The sequence below is a fragment of the Brachyistius frenatus genome, unplaced genomic scaffold, assembly GCF_029030835.1.
Source record: "Brachyistius frenatus isolate BFR_SWC_R1_liver_20210118 unplaced genomic scaffold, ASM2903083v1 Contig_85, whole genome shotgun sequence".
Lineage (NCBI taxonomy): Eukaryota > Metazoa > Chordata > Actinopteri > Embiotocidae > Brachyistius > Brachyistius frenatus.
The window spans coordinates 625,664-642,250 of NW_027210684.1; the positions used below are offsets into that span (position 1 = coordinate 625,664).

Below are 16,587 nucleotides of genomic sequence, written 5' to 3' on the forward strand. Positions count from 1 at the left end.
CGTCCATGTGATAAACTTTGAATGTCACATTCTCTTCATAATTTGACCTCTTTGGAATGCACTGATATTTGATTACTTTGTTTACTAAAATAGGTTAATTATTAATCCCAAAAAGGTAAACTAAATAGAAGTTTCTTTATTGCTGAGGAAATATGCACAAATAAACCCAATAACGACAGTCTGGTGTGAGACCTCCTGGAAAAAGGCTCAAATCGTTTCCCCCTTTAATTCTCAACAAAGTCCCTTCCCTAACTTGAGAAAATGTTGTTGATCAGGGTACTGGCTGTCTTTCTTGTCCTCATTACTAACACGTGGCTGCTCAGCCCGGTCCGCTCCGGTGCACTCAGCCGGTACAAACACGCCTTGGCCCGCCGGGCAGACAGTGAGCTCTCCAGACTAGCAGGTGAACCTTGCACCGTCTCCGGCGTCTGGAAGTCCCGGCGGCGGCCCCGCTCCCTCTCCCCGTCCCAACACCGCCCTCCAGCGGCCCGTCCGAGGACGCACACGAGCCGGAGAGAGCTGTTCACTGTTCAGAGCACTCCTGCGGTTTGTGCAGGAGGGTGCAGGTTTGACACCGGGGTGACACGGCTCGAGAGGGGAGGCTGGGGCGACACCGAGGATGCGGCGGCGGGAGTGGGGGATGTATATGTTAGTACATTGCACAGACGCCTCTTTGAGAAAAGCTCCAGAAATGACGAGGGAGACGCAAATTATCTCGGGAGAGACACCGCGCAAAAGCCCGGGACGTCTCTCCTTGAGGACGCCGGGAAGAGTGTCTCCTCCTCGGGAGACGGGCGGGCTCCACGCGACACTCGCCCCAGGTTAGCCCGCAGCCTCGACGGGACGTTTCGTTACAAGAAAGAGGGCAACTCCAGCTGGGAGAAAGTTTTCCCCACCCGATCAACAGATTCCAGAGGACTCCAGGTCCTCCACAAACTGCAGAAAGAGGATGGAGACCCCCAGTCCTCGACGGGGACCCCGGTGAACGCTACAGAGGACTACTCCGGGGAGGTGGAAGAAGGGTATCCGCACACGAGCTTGCCCGGGGGTAGCTGGGGGAGCCCCTTGCCCAGAGTGCCCCCTTCCTGGATGACGGCCCTGTACTTCAGCGGGCGCCGGGAGCAGCTGAGGGTGAAGCTGGAAGCAGGAGTGGAGCTGCCTAGGGCCACGTTCAGTCTGGAGCTGTGGGTGAAGCCAGAGGGCGGACAGAGTAACCCCGCGGTCATAGCAGGTAAGTGCAAACTGGTTATTACTGCATCACTGATGGTAGTGAATATCAGGCCTGATAACTACATCAAGTACATTTGAGTAGCTACCATACTTAAGTACAATTTTGATGTAGCCTGCTTGTACTTTACAGCCTATTTCCTTGTTATGCCACCTTCTACTTACTCCACTATATTTATTGGACAAATATGTACTTTGTACTCCAGCAACTACGTTTATTTTAGTTACTCATTATTTTTCAGATTTATATTAATGACATAAATTATGCTGTATTATTACATATTAAGTTATCCAGCAGTGTGTCAAATAATTATAATTACCTCCAGCTGTCACGGTAAATTGATGTGCACATGAATTAATCAATAATTATAATATATATATATATATATATATGATATAACATATATAATAATATAATAGGCTACATGTGTGATTCTGAAATAGGCCATTCTGCATGATAAGTACTTTCACTTTAAATACATTTTGATGCTGATACTTATTGTATATATATTTTTACTGAAAGGATTTTGAATGGAGGACTTTTTATAGTGCAGTATAGAACCTTCACTGAAGTAAAGATTTTAAATTCTTCATCCTCCACTGCTGTCATGTCACAAAACGTCTCATGGCTTCATGATGGAGGTAGATCCTTTGCTAAGTGACAGCACAGTGATTATTTCCCACTCACACTGGTCCAATGTGTCTGTAGGCTATATAGAAGGGCTGGGTGACAAATATTATGATATTGTTGACCAAGTTTGACAATCCAACAATATTGCAGTGCTTTCTCAAAATGTCTACTCAATGAGACTCTTGATATATCCATCAGTTATGTGAAGATTAAAGTGGGGTAAAGACAAATAATAGAACAGTTTAATCAGTCTGTTAAGTTCAGAAAGTGACATCACTTTACTGTTATGAAGCCTTTCAAACCAGGAAAAGACAACAATTCTGTGAAATCAGGATACTACAACATCCTGAATCTAAGACAATATCTAGTCTCAAATCAAGTTATGATAAAATATCGATGTATCGCTCAGACTAATGTTATGGTGACAAGCTTTTTGACCTCAACCTCTGCCTAGTTTTTGTGTATTTATATGTTAACATGTTTGTCTATTCAGCATCAGTAAGTGTCCTTAATAAAGTCAGGCTCCGTTCTGCAGTAACCTGTCTGCTCATCACGTGTTTGTTTCTTCCCTCCCCCCTTGTTAAAGTGAATTCAATTCTGATACATAAAGCTTGTAGTCCCGTACGCTCCTCATATCTTGTGCCCAGTCGTCCTATCAGAGTTTGAGTTCAGTTTCTTGTACTGTGTGAAATGGTCTTGTGAAATATGTAGTAGTTTCCTAGAAAAAAAGAAATTGCCTCCAGTGGCTGTTTTTCACACAAAGTCTGGGTTCTGTCATGGTGACAGTGATGACAGAAATCACAATGATCAGTGTATGTGGTGGTGTTATGATAAGTGCTGAGACCATGAGATGACTGATGAATGACAGACTGACAAATGGGGTTGTTAACAATAATAATTAAGTCCTTTACCAAACATTTCTGCTTTCAGCATCTTAAATGTGATCGCTCAGGTTCACAATATTGATTTATATGAGAGTGACAATTATCAGCTACCATTGATGGTCATATATCAAATGCCAGACAGTTGCACTTCTATGTAGAGCAAGACCAATACATTGTCTCGGCTGTTATACAGTATTGACTTATATTTGGTTTTTACAGATATATTGGGATTTTTGTATGTGGTGGCCAATAAGTAAAACTAAATCACATTACAGAAATTTTCATTTGATTATTTCACCAATTCAAAGTTGGTCCAAAGCTCCTTTTCAACAGTAAAATCTCCTGCTCTGTATTTTTTGGTCCCACAAAATGTAAGAAAATGTATCTAAGGGATCAGTGTCAAGATCGTTTACGTGAAGTCTTTATGTTCAAAAACAAAAACAAAAACAAAACAATATTGGCAATAGCCTCATGAATTTAGAGTGAGTGTGGCTATAAATCTGAGTGCTGAATGCTGTGTTAAAATAACAGCTCATGGACCGGCACTTATCAACTCCAAAAACACAGTTCACCGTGGTTACATATATTTCTTCTGCACATCCTGAGGTGCTTATTTAAAAAAAAAAAAAAAAGGGTGCGAAATGTATTTTTCAGGTGCTCTCAATGAGGCTTATTTTCCAAAATGTGTCAGCATTTGAAACAAATTTAAATAGTAAACTGTGTATACTTTAGTAATACAATTTTGGTGTGTGGATCATTTCCATTTTCCAGTCATGAACGGCAACAATTGCTGTTTTTCCTCAAATGAAAGCCAAATCTCGTTTCTTACATTAATTACTGATCCTCCCTAAAAATTCAAGTGCAATCGAATGACCAAATTAAATACACAAACAGGAAGACAAAGAACAACAAAGCAACACCATAAAGAGTGGACCTTGGCTTAAATACACACTTCACTCTCCCCCAGCATGACCTCTTGACCTTGGGCATTTTTTAAGGGTCTGGTTACACCTCTAATGACAACAGTAATAATTATGATGACTATAATTAGCTAATGACAGTAACAATGATGACGATGAAATTATGATAAGTGTGACCGGATACTGTGATAATGATAATACGACCATGTTGATAATTTCTAGTGCTGATGAATATTATAATGATGAATGTGAACATATAGATGGCTGATAATGAGAAGGATAATGGTTGATCACACTGACCACAGTAATGATTCCTTGCTGTTTAGGATGAAGGTTCTTATAATTAATGATAATGGTGATGATTAATGCCTGTGCTTTGTTTAACTGACCCAGCGCTTTATACATCACAAGGTCATTAAAGCAAGATGCAGGTGTTAAATACAGTGTCCACACTGAGCTAAAAACCTCCACAATAATCTATAGTAAGTTATCTGATGCTATAACATTGTTTTTGTGCAATTTTTTGTCAAAACAAACTAAATGTCATTTTCATTGAAGACCCAGACTCTACATCTACAAGTGCGTGGTTACATAACAGTAAAAATCCCCAGGGTGTGTTTCATTCAGCCTCGCCCCTCATAGTTCGCTCTGGGTTTCCATTGATTCAGAGCGGTGGCTGCAGACACATTGATCCAATGAAACCTTCATTTTTGCAGCCTCCTCACATGAAGACGAACATCACTGTTTTTCCAACATCCAAGAATGTTGCATTTGAAAAGCTACACACTTGACAGAATGACACATACATCAAACAAATTGAAGAGGATAAAAGTGCTATGGTACAGCACCACAGCTGTCCAGATAGTGAGGGAGACCACAAACTGTTATGTCCGCTCACATTTACTCTGATCAAAGATCCGACTCCACTACTCAACTTTTTTCCCCTCATTGCTTCCTTATGTGAGGGCGGCATTTTGTGGCATTGGGCCTTTCTCTTTGTAGTGTCCTGAAGGAATTTGACAAATACAGTGAAAAACAAACCTCTATTGTTTTGGCCAGACATGACATTGACATTGGTTTGACTTCTAATGGTCACTGATGATCTTATAAATCTATTTGTTTGTACATTTCACCCGATGCTGCAGTATTACTCTATGTGTTGCAGAACGATGTGAGCAATACAGTTCAGAAGAGGTCGCCTGACAAACAATACAATCATGACACTGTTTATACATTTCCATAAGTGCTGTATTATAGTTATTGTACTGCATTTGGCTCAACATATGACCTGATATTATTATAATTGATATTATATGACACCACCTGATAATTCATACCCATTTTATGTGTTAAAAAAAGGTCATATTTAAACTTTGTTTTTGATAGAAATCTTGTATTTACCTTAAATAGTACTCTATATTGCGGAGCCTCATGTTTCAATATGCAATGTCATCTATGAGATTAACTAATTAGGTGTACGACATGGTCTCTCACAAAATTGATTAGTGACCTCTAAATTTAGACTGAATCTATTATTTATCTATAAATTGTGTTAATCACAGCATCTAAATGATAATTAATAGCCAACATTTCTACATGTAGCAGTTTTAATGCTGCACTAATCCACTAGTCCAGAAGAGGAAAGCGTGGCAGTGTCGAGGCGTCCAAAACCATGTGGTTTAGGACTACAAAAACATGTGAAAAGCATGTGGGTAGTGTTAGTGACAAAAAACAAAACAAAACAAAATGTGGTTAGCAAAAAACAACACTCAAACAAAAAATAAACACAATTTTATTGTTTTAAAGGAATTGTCTTCTCTCAGACTCGCTGGCCTCCTGCATGAAGCTCCACAGCACATGAACTCTATCACGTTACCTGTCTCAGTTGACATGCGTCTTCTCACGCCAAGGCAACGCCAGGCGTCAGAAAGACATGTCGCCCTCTTGTGGATTGGCAGATGTTTGCCATTTTACCGGGCTCTATCACGATATTACAATATCCAAAATATAAGACGATATCTAATTTGATAATGATATCGATATACAGTACTGCCCAGCCCTAAAGAGCGATGGACCTCGTAATTATCACCAGCAGTGTCCCTCTGTGCCGACAGAGCATTTTACCATTTTTCAGCTCATTGTTTTGGTTTTCTGGCCTGCAACTCACTGACCTCGTTACCTTTTTTCAACAGGTATTCAATTCAGCAAAGAAGCTCTGATACACGACCTGCCCAGCAGGGAAAGATCTGGCAAAGTTTGTAACGGGCAAACTAACAAAGTGGCGCATTTAGCAGATAAAGAAACTTAATATTTCTCTCCCGAGTTGTTGGAGATTGAATATTGTATGAGCCATAAACATGATGCGAAGTGAATGCTAATGTTGCTCCCTGTCTTCAAAATGTGTAAATAGCCAATTGTTTGCTAACATAATTGCCATTACAACAGTAGATGTTGACATTATATCAGTGTGTCGTTGTCGACTGGTTCTGCTGCCACCCAGTGGCCAAAATAAATCTTTAACAGCTGCAAAACATTAGCATCTACTTTAGTAATAGAATAATCATTTATAACGACCCTGACCCCAGTGAAGAGGAATTTTAGTAGTGCAAATGTCTCACAAAATAAAGACCCATAAACCTTCTTGTTTTGCATTCCAAACAAAATGTTGTCATCTGCAGTTGCGTGAAACAGTGAAAACAACACCTTCTTGCTGCTGTGTGCCATCAAATAATGTACTACATCATAATGTGCCATCTAATGCAATGGATTTTAAAGGAAATGACTTTGGTGCATGTTTAGTAATGCACTACGGGTTGACTTGGTGTTTTAGTGTTGTATGTTGCACTTTTAGGATTTCTTTGTCACACAAACATAAGACTGACAGTGATGTATCTGAGTGATTACATTTGGTAGTACAGCAGGCTACACGCAGTATAAACTAATTCACTTAGCAAATCTATAGCTTCCCAACACTTCTTTCTTTAACTGAATTAAATGCTTAACCGTGAAACTGGCTCACCTACACGGGGATGTTTTGCTGCAGTTGCCCTCTTTACACATCCACATCCACAGCCACATGTAAGCATATACATGCACACATACAGCGTTGAGGAGGGTGAAGGGGTTCCCTGACCCTTCGCTGTCCCAGTGTTTGACATCTGGGGAGCAGATGTGGGTCTGTGTGTGTCTGTTGCAACAGCAGATGGAAACATCAGGGCCTTGCCTTGGCTTAGTGAAATACCTCTGTCCTCCCGTGCCTCTCTGTTCTCTCCCGCTGTCTTTGGCTCTGTGTATTCTCTCTGTCTCTGTCTCACCCTCTTTATCGGTGTCTCAGCCACTGTGCACCTCTATCTCTCACTGTCCCCCTAGAACCACAGGAGTACAATCACTTGGGGAGATTGTTTGTGTGTGTGTTTATTTATTCATTTTCTTGAGGTGAACGCTGAATGTTGTCTTGTTTTTTTTGGGTCTTTTTTCCCACCAGTTTTCTGGTATTATTATATATATATATATATAGATATATATATGACTTTCTACCCTTTACTCCGTGCCATAGGTGTATTTGACAACTGCTCCCATTCGCTAAGTGAGAAGGGCTGGTCAGTAGGCGTTCGCACGGAGGAACCAGAAGGCACCAAAGATGCACGGTTCTACTTCACGCTTCGCACAGACCGAGCTGTGAAATCCACCACTGTGAACAGCCACCAACAGTACCGAGCAAATGTCTGGACTCACCTGATGGCCACTTACAACGGCCACAACATGACCCTGTATGTTGACGGAGCTAAGGTGTGTACCTTTGATGCATGGTTGAACTTGTTAACTTCAGTTTTTTCAATTACTGAAACACAATGATGTTACAAAAACAACCCCGACTAAACGTCCTTTCACTTCAATCTTCGGACACTAAGAATGTAATGGTCCTTTCACTGGAAGAGAGGAAAGAGAAAAGGGGACAACAGGTGTCATTTGACTTACTTTTTGATTCAGTTTAAGTCGTTTTTTGCTGATATTACCCGGGATAAATGTTTGCCTCCTTTCCATTGCTACTTTTGTCATTGACATATTGTAGTGTCTGCCAATCAGAGCATTCAGGGAGCAGAATAGGTATAATATATGACTGAATTACCTCAACACTGTAATGCTGTAAAACTTGAGCGGCTTACTGCTAATATGTTCCTCTTAAAAGATCTAAAGCAGGGTCTCCAACCTGGTTCTCGGAGAGCTCCTTTGATTTACAGAATATATCACAATCTACTGGTTGGAGCCCCCTGATCTAAAGAATTATGATACTATTAATCATTATTTACTCATAACTCAATAAATTAAAGAGAAATTGGTTCATGCCCCTCTTCTTGGCTGTTGTTTCCCCTTTTTATTCCTCTCAGGTGGGAGAGAGCAGCCTCCAGTCGGGGAATCTCTACAGCCCCTTCATGAAGACCTGCAGAACCCTCTTTCTCGGCAGCAACCTATCCGATCAGGGACACAGCTTCAGGGGCTACATAGGAGGCGTGGTCCTGTGGGGATATGCCCGCTCCCATGAGGACTTACTGAAACGGCCACTTCAAATTGACAAGAGCGAGCCAATCCTGGCGATGTGGGCTGACTTCACTAATGTACTGCCTATATTTAATATTCAGTCGTTGAGTCTTTCTAGAGAATAGTTGTTTCAGTTGTCATCATATTGGGCAAATATATATGGTGGGGAGATTATTTTAGTTTTCAATAGCATTACTTAATTATGTACATTGGAATTGGATATAGTGTTAAAGGTAATGTTAAGAGTATTAAAGATAATGTTAAGAATACTTCTGCTTGCTTCTGTCTTTAAGGTGAAACAGCTCTGGACTCCACATAAAGTCGGCCTTCATCCAATCATCATCACCACTCCTGTCCCTGATCAAGAACTTGTCTCCTCTTTCCTGCCACCACCCTGTGGTCTGACACCCTGCGACAACACAGACATCATCTTTGGCTACAACAACAACTGGCAGCTTCGTAGCCCCAAGCAAGTTCGCTACCGGATCGTCAACCTCTCCAATGACGACGGTGGAAACCCCACCGTGACGCAGACCCAGATCCAGCTCCAGCACCGGGCTCTCACTGAGGCCTTCCGCCCTTACAACATCACCCTGGATCTGAGTGTCCACACCGTCAGAAACTCCAGCCTCCGACAGAGGTTTATCCTCAGCAACTGTCGAATTGGCAAGATTGGAAACCGTCAATGTGACCCTGAGTGCGACCACCCGAGGACGGGCCACGATGGAGGGGACTGCCTCAGGCTGGGGCCCTGCTACAACTGGAAGCGACAGGATGGGGTTTGTAACATGGAGTGCAACAGTATACACTATGACTATGATGATGGAGACTGCTGTGACCCGGATATCACCGACGTCCTCAAGACCTGCTTTGATCCTGAATCTCCTGACAGGTGAGGGTAATGAACAAATGTCATGTCATTTTCAACCCTCTGCTGTTCTTCATTTTTTCTTTTCGATGAAAATAATAGTTTTACTCACTAATTATTACCAGTTGCTTCCACTATGTTGTTTTTTTGGATCCTTTTGAAGCTACTGTCAATGAAACCTTCCAATTCCTGCGTATTTCTTTCTTCGCACCGGCACATCAGACATAAAAGGCTACATTCCTTGACAGACACAGTAGAAAAACTACCAGGAGGGTGATGTTTTAAACCAGTAAGAACAGCATATTTTTCCAAAGAAAAAAATTCTCGGGACCTAAACGGACACGAATATGAATTTGCATTAGCATGCTGCAGTGCTTCAGCAGGGTCGTGCAACAAACAGCTCAACGTGCTACATGTACAAATTGGTACTCTCACTTTCCCCAGTGGTTTTAGAGAGAGCTCTGTGAAGCGGGGATGGTGGGTGAAGAGGCCAAAGTACACACTTATTTTTACTAAACAACTCGAGCGGCAGCCCGCTGCCTTCCATTTGGTCTGACAGACAGTCTCATGCAGAGTTCCAAATAGCTTGCATGAAGTCTCGCCATGAGGTCGTCGGCCCAGGTTCTTAAAAATCCTTAATCCAACTTGTAACCACAAGATTTACACTGCGCCACTGGAAAACAGAACATGGGAACTGAAGCTAGTTCTTTAAATGATAGATTTAATATTTGATGTCTGAAGCTGACAGAGTACGACAGCTTAATACAAGGATGAAATAAGGATTTTCAAAACAGTAAAATAGCTGTTTTTTCCATTTATACTGTGGTCAAATGGTCAAAGGCTTTTTTTTTTTTTTAAATATTCATTATATTAATATTACATACAGATATATATTCATAATGATGTACTGTATCTCTGTGAAAAGTAATCTAAAAAAATAACAGTATATTTATGTAGTGCTTACGAATTATAGGCAGACAGAGCTGGGGGATGACTACATACGAAGGGAACAGTTTATTTAACAGGAGAAAGTCTACTGGATAAAATATCCCAACACCAAGTGAGTCCAATTATCCTGCACCCCAGAAGCTTTACATAAAATGTAATTGATCTTATTCTTTAGGCTATGTGCTGAAATGTCTGTTTGTGGAATAAAGTCTGCATTGTATAACAATCAGACAGTGCTCCTCGTAGTAGTAATTTTTTTTTTTTTTTGCTGCCATACAAATTGAATCTCATTGAAATTTTTGTTCTGGCATTACCAGAACAGGCACCAATGTGGGATTCCTTCATGGTATCCATCCCCATGTCAAAATTACTATTCCCTATATATAGTACTGTTAGTGACTATAATATAAACTTGAACCAGCAAGAATATAATTTCGCTAATTTGTTGCAGCACTAGGGATTAACCAGTGACACTACTGATTTAAATACCCCCTTGAATGAAAATCAAGTTTTTAACCTTTTTACCATGACCATGTGGTAATTTTTTATATGATGCAAGACATATGATGAGTGAAATAAGCAGTCAACAGCATGGCTGTCAACTTTTTGGGTGGTTTTTTTTCATAGTATGCCAGCTGAAACTGCTGACAAGCGGCGTAGGACTGGGTGGAGATATGGGCGGGGATTTCTTTCATATCAAAGTGGACGTAGCTCATGGGTCAGAACAGTGAGACCAATGAGGAAATGCCATAAAGTGTAATACCGCTGAAGGCCACAAGGGGTTGGTTCCCAAAAGCCTCTGGCTCCAATAGACTACCATTCAACATCGTTTTCTGGTGGTCCACCTGCAAATGTTCCATCATTAATTAGATATTAGGCTTCAAAAAGATGTAATTTTAGGGGCGTGTCTGTTTGATTGACAGGCCTGTCATGCTGTCAGGTTTCACTTATAGGTGGGCGGCCGTAGTATTGTAGGGTTCCCAATCAGATTAAGTAAGATTTACTGCTCGCTCCTCCCCAGCTCTTCAAAGCATGGTCACTTCTGGCTCCAAAATAGCAATATGGCGACAATCAAAATACCGAACCTGAGGGTTCAGACCAGCAGTTTGCAAACCAATGGGTGACATCACGGTTGGTTGCTGCTTGATCCGAATGCACTGAATGAAGGGAGGGGTGTAGCCTTACATCTAAGCCACTTAAAGGCAGTAGGGGAATTTTTCATGGAAAACTTCTGAATATGTAATTTGATTGGAAGAAATTAGCTTTTGGCGGTTTAATCAGTGCTAAGAGGGGAACTTCACCAAATCTTCCAGTCGCATTTGGGTAGCATAGCTATTGTCCAAATTTATGTAACATCCCCCGCTTTTTTCCACAAAGTTGTAACTAACATCTTTAATACCTAAAAGATCTCCTGGCTGTTTTTTGTTGTGGTGTCAAGATCATAGACCAGCGTGAATCCTTTGGTAAGTCTTGACTTTCCTTACTTGAAACACAAAGGGCCCTTGAGCAAGGCACTTAACTTTCAACATTTTGAGTAGGCCTACAGAAGAGATTTAACTGGATAGCTCCCAACAGCCAACAGACGGAGACTGTCTGTGCAGCTACCAGGTGTGAACTTGTACAGCTTGAATGTGAGAGTGGCTGTTGCTGGAAAAGAACATAGTGCTTGGTTTACTTTCCCTGGAAGACGCAGGTTAAAGTTAGGTAGAAGTAACAAAAAAAAAAATGTTGGCTTGCATATGTGTGGTCTCATTGCTTGGCCATATGCAGGAAGTCCTTCAGGTGTGTCATAAGTAAATGTTAATTTATGTTGTCCTGTCAGGAGCTTGGTGGGATAGACACAGAGAAACAGATAGGAAAAAATGTAGTTGGTGGTTGTTATGGTCAGATGTTCCCTATCTCAGCCTGAGCTCTGTACCCCGCAGAGAGGAGATGGACACTAATGAAAAAAGTTGGACAGCTGACAGCGCTCTGCTCTGCTGTTTTGAACAAACACACAGGTTTTTTAGGGTCTGGTTCTTGGCCTCAATTATATAAAATACTCTTTGATTTATACTAGATTTAATTGGAGTTATTGCAAAGAATATTCTAAAAAACAAATGAATATCCACCACACGTACCTTTGGGTAATAATTGGAATCTCTTTTGGTTTGATATATGACTGAGAATCAGAGAGATCAGTGTAATGTGTTTTGATGTGACCATGTTTTTTCAATTGTGGCTCTGGATCTGATCTGGTTCTGTGCTAGCTTTTTTATAAAGCTTCTGCTGTTCAGATATTAAAAGCAACATTTAAAAGTCAGAGTATGAGTGTGGTTCAAGGCAGCAACGTACCTCCTGCAGTGGAGTTCCTGTCTATAAGCTTCTGACCCTCCACTAAAAACAACATGAACAGCCAATACACAGGAGACCAGAGTGTTGTAAAAAGCGTCCCAGTGGACCAGCAGTATTGTGGGTCTTCTGGAAAGGTCCTGACTCCAGCTTGATGAAAATGTTTGTGTGTGTGAGTCCTTTAGCATGCCGGCATGCATGTGTGCATCTGTGTACCTGGAATCCCAACACACAACTTTTTCAGGCTGAGAGAGAATTAATGCGAGGATGACATTTCGCTGGCATTTGTGGAGCACTGAAGCATTTTTATGTTTAGGATCTTGGTTTTTGATATCCCCCCTTCTCTCTGAGCTCTTGGCCAGGTATACAGATTGTGGGACTCTATATGTGTGCAGCTGCTGCTGGCCAGTACAGGGCCAGAGGTTGTTGTAGCCAACTGCTGTCATGACACAAATTTGTTGTCGAGCGCCAGTTCAAGAACGATGGCCAGGTAGACGGCAGATTCTGGCATCGCAATAAAGAAAAGGGAGCAGGAGGGGGAAAGATGGAGAGGGAGAGAGAAAGGCGAAGGTGGAGAGGGAGTGATGGGGTGGAGGGGGACATCATGTCCATTTTTGCTCTGACACATGTCCAGGATTTGCTAACATTTTTTGGTTAGTTAATCCTGGACAGTGCACGTATGCGCAAGGGGCTCCAGGCAACGCCCCTGAAAGAACAATTACGTTCCAGCCTTCTTTGATGCCTGACGTGCATGTGAATCTCATGCATGATGTTGTTATTTGAGATCAAGTTTTATTCTAGTCAAGTTTTATTGTTCTCATGTTTTAATCACTAACAAAAGCAGAGCTGCAGTGTTTCCAAAAACAGCTTTATGTCTGAATGAGAATGATTCGATTCTATCTCACAAATGATGCCTCACGCTTGCCTTATGCTTACAGTGTCAGAGAACGTGTGCCACAGCATGCACACTTGCCCATTTGCTAAGACCTAAGTTACTGTTGCTACACCTGTTAAGCCTTTCATTCCTGCATGGCATAGCCTAATACTAGTTTAAAAGGATCACCATGGCATATTTACCATCAAAGTATTTAGACATTTTTGAGTCAAATCCTTGATTTCAGCCAGTGGTAGACAAATATAGTTTCTCAATTCTAGCTGACCACCATGGCATTGCATGATAGGCCTAAGTAGTTCTCAGTATGTGGTAGTACGCTCATGCACTAAAGTACAATAAAAGTGACTTTTAATTGTTTATCTGTGTTATTATCTTCTCCTAGCACTGCATTCATTCAGATCTGACCAACTGTTTGGATGTTTTGCATTTGCTTCATTTCAACATGTTTATGCTTTTTTTGGTTGTCAGTCTATCTGTCCTTTCATATGTACATACAGTACATCTGTGTGGCCCATCGTTGTGATGGTAATATTGAGGGAATTTCTTCAAATTTGGCACAGATGTTTACTGAGACTCAAGGATGAATTGATGAGATTTTAGCGGTCACAGGTCACCGTGATCTCACAAAACACATTTGTGTCCCTAACTCCAGAAGTCATGCACCAATTATGTCAGAATTTCACACAAATATCTAACAAAATACAATTAGTGATGACATTTTTTATACAAAGGAGCAAAAAAAAAAAACACGCTTTACTTTGACATTGACATGCTCTGCACTTCTCTGGCCTTTCTTCAACACTATCACTCAAAAACAGTGGAGGAGATTGTGCCCACTGATATTTGGTTGGATATTGAATTGGTGACACTAATCCACGGCACCCACCTTGAAACTGTGATGATTATACAGTGCAGATCTGGCTGTCTGCTGAAGATGTAACATCTCCATGTTTTGGAATTTGCAGCTTCCTTGGAGCAACATGCATATTTGAAGTCATGTCTGAAAGTGCTGTGCGGCATACAGGTTCATCCCGCAAATTTTCATATACCCCCATATCAGTGCAGTGTTAAAAAAAAATATTATAACTATACATTGGGCCTCAAGTCATACACTAATATAACTTGGATTATATCCAGGTGACTACCATTTTGCTGCATTGATAGAGGCTCTATGTTGATTGTATTGAGAGGAGACCGGATACCCTTCTCACGAACAGTTATAACTTTATAACTCAAAAATCAATACCCACAGCTAACACACTTTAACAGGGGATGACTCTATGGCACAAAGCAATATGTGACACATCAACAATGTGTGACATTTGCAAAATCACACTGCCGAATGGCATGCTGGGTACAGTAGCTAGATAGCCAGGTGGTGCAACAATATTTTAAACATGGGAGAGGCTCTGTAGCTACAGTAATTTTGAGAACAGAAAAGAGCGATGAAGCGTGAATAAAGGAAGACCAGAGATAAGCCAGAAGAGCATGTGCCCAAGAGAATATCTTTGTCTGCTCTTTGGAAATTTTTGGGCTTCAAAAAAAATCTATTGTAAACTAAAATAATATATATTGTAAAGTTTTGCGAGCGACTGATGGTGGTAACAGTAGCAGCATAGTCACCTCAGTAGATGGAATACAAACAGTTTATGTGGTTACAGTCGTCAGATTGGAGGCCATCAACCAGTAGCACCAGTGACACAGTAAAACCAAAGGGTTGGACATCACTTGAAGAGGCATTTTCTCAAGGTTCTACCTATCACAGGAAAAGCAAGTGGTGGAGTGACGTTATGATTGCAATAACAATCTACCTATGCAAAGACGTGGTCTAGCTACAAATACTGTAGTCAAGAAAGACATGTTCAGAGAAATGACTAAAGCACTGGAATCAAGGTATGTCTTGTGTCTTGGCGTCCAGTCCATATGCCAAATTGTCCTTGGGCAACTGAACCCCAAATTAAGCTTAATGGCAAGTGATCACCTTGCATGGCAGATTTGTTGGTGTGTGAATGTTTGTGTGTGTGAATGGGAGGCAAACTGTAAAGCGTTGTGCGACCACTAAGGTGGTAAAGCACTATGTGAGGGTGGATCAATACATTCAGAGACTGCTCCTTTTGCACGCGAAAGATGTGCAGCATTGTGACGTGCACGGAGCTGAATAAAGTTATAAACTTAAAGAGTGATAGAAATGTTTGGTCATTAAGCACTGCACTATCGTCTGCTGTCATGGCTATAGCTTTGTGTTCAATCAGGATCAGCTTTATTGAAGACGCCTGTGAACACATACAAGGAATTAAATTCTGTTTTCTGTTTCTCTGTGAATTTACAACCATTACAGTATATAGTCACCAGACAAGAATAACAAAGCTATAGCTAGAATAACTTCAACTTGACTGGTTTGTGGAGGTACACAACCGTGAGGTGGTACTTGTAGTTGGACTCTGTCCTCTGGTTCCTGAGGACTCAAAGTAACTGACATTTTCAACAATAATATTTGAAATGGACGCACATCTACACTTTTACATGGTGACAGTACTTGGGCTGACTCTACTGTTGATTCATACAGGGTTTGACTAGCCCACAAATTTTGTTAATTCATAACCAGAATTTTCACCTCAGTCTTGTAGAGCCATTTATTTCTGCCAGGTTGGCCGTACTCTTCCATTGAGGCATCATCGGAGTCTCAGAAGCTGAAGAGTCAACTCTTTAGTGGTCAACTTTCTGTCACTTGTAATTGCGCAGCCCAGGGTGATGGATACTGCACACAGTCTCAGATGAAGTCAGCGTCAGTAATATATTGAGAACAGGGTTTCCCTGAAGCATCTTAAATCTTAAAAACATTATTTAGTCAGGCAAAGTGCCTGAGAAAACATATTCTTATTTACTGTACATCACATACACTAAGGGAGGGATTGCATTAGGGGGAGGATTACCCACACGTGGGACTCTTGGCTGCTGTCCAACACCTTTGGACCAATTTAGAGGGAAGTGCCTCACTTAAGGGCACATTGACAGTGGTGTATGGGAGGATGGGGATCACTGCTTTCTTATTTCATCCATTTAGATTTTCCCCAGCTGAAAGCCAACATCTTATGGTCACAAGCTCACCTGTCTATCCTTCAGGCTGTTGGAACAGTGTAAGCAGCACTGAGCCAGACCTGAAAAGCATTTGTAATGACCAACTATTTAAATTATATTTCTGATGAAAAAAAAAACAAGCACTTTTAAACCTTTTAAGTTTCAAGCATGGTTAAGTAATATGAATAAAAACAGCCCTGAAGCTGAGCTTGATCAAAAGCATAAAAGTTAATTTACTTTTTTAGGAAACTGACAGAAAACAAATC

The 16,587-nt window shown here is 41.1% G+C and overlaps 1 protein-coding gene across 1 annotated transcript in view; it reads left to right on the forward strand.

The window, feature by feature from the left end:
* The first annotated feature begins 261 nt into the window (after positions 1-261).
* pappa2 (pappalysin 2) overlaps positions 262-16,587 on the forward strand; it is a 75,847-nt gene continuing 59,521 nt past the window's right edge. Inside the window, exons 1-4 of the mRNA XM_069709810.1 lie at positions 262-1,231; positions 7,219-7,451; positions 8,051-8,278; positions 8,495-9,093. Coding sequence (XP_069565911.1) covers positions 262-1,231; positions 7,219-7,451; positions 8,051-8,278; positions 8,495-9,093 — 2,030 coding nt within the window. The remainder of the gene's footprint in view (positions 1,232-7,218; positions 7,452-8,050; positions 8,279-8,494; positions 9,094-16,587) is intronic.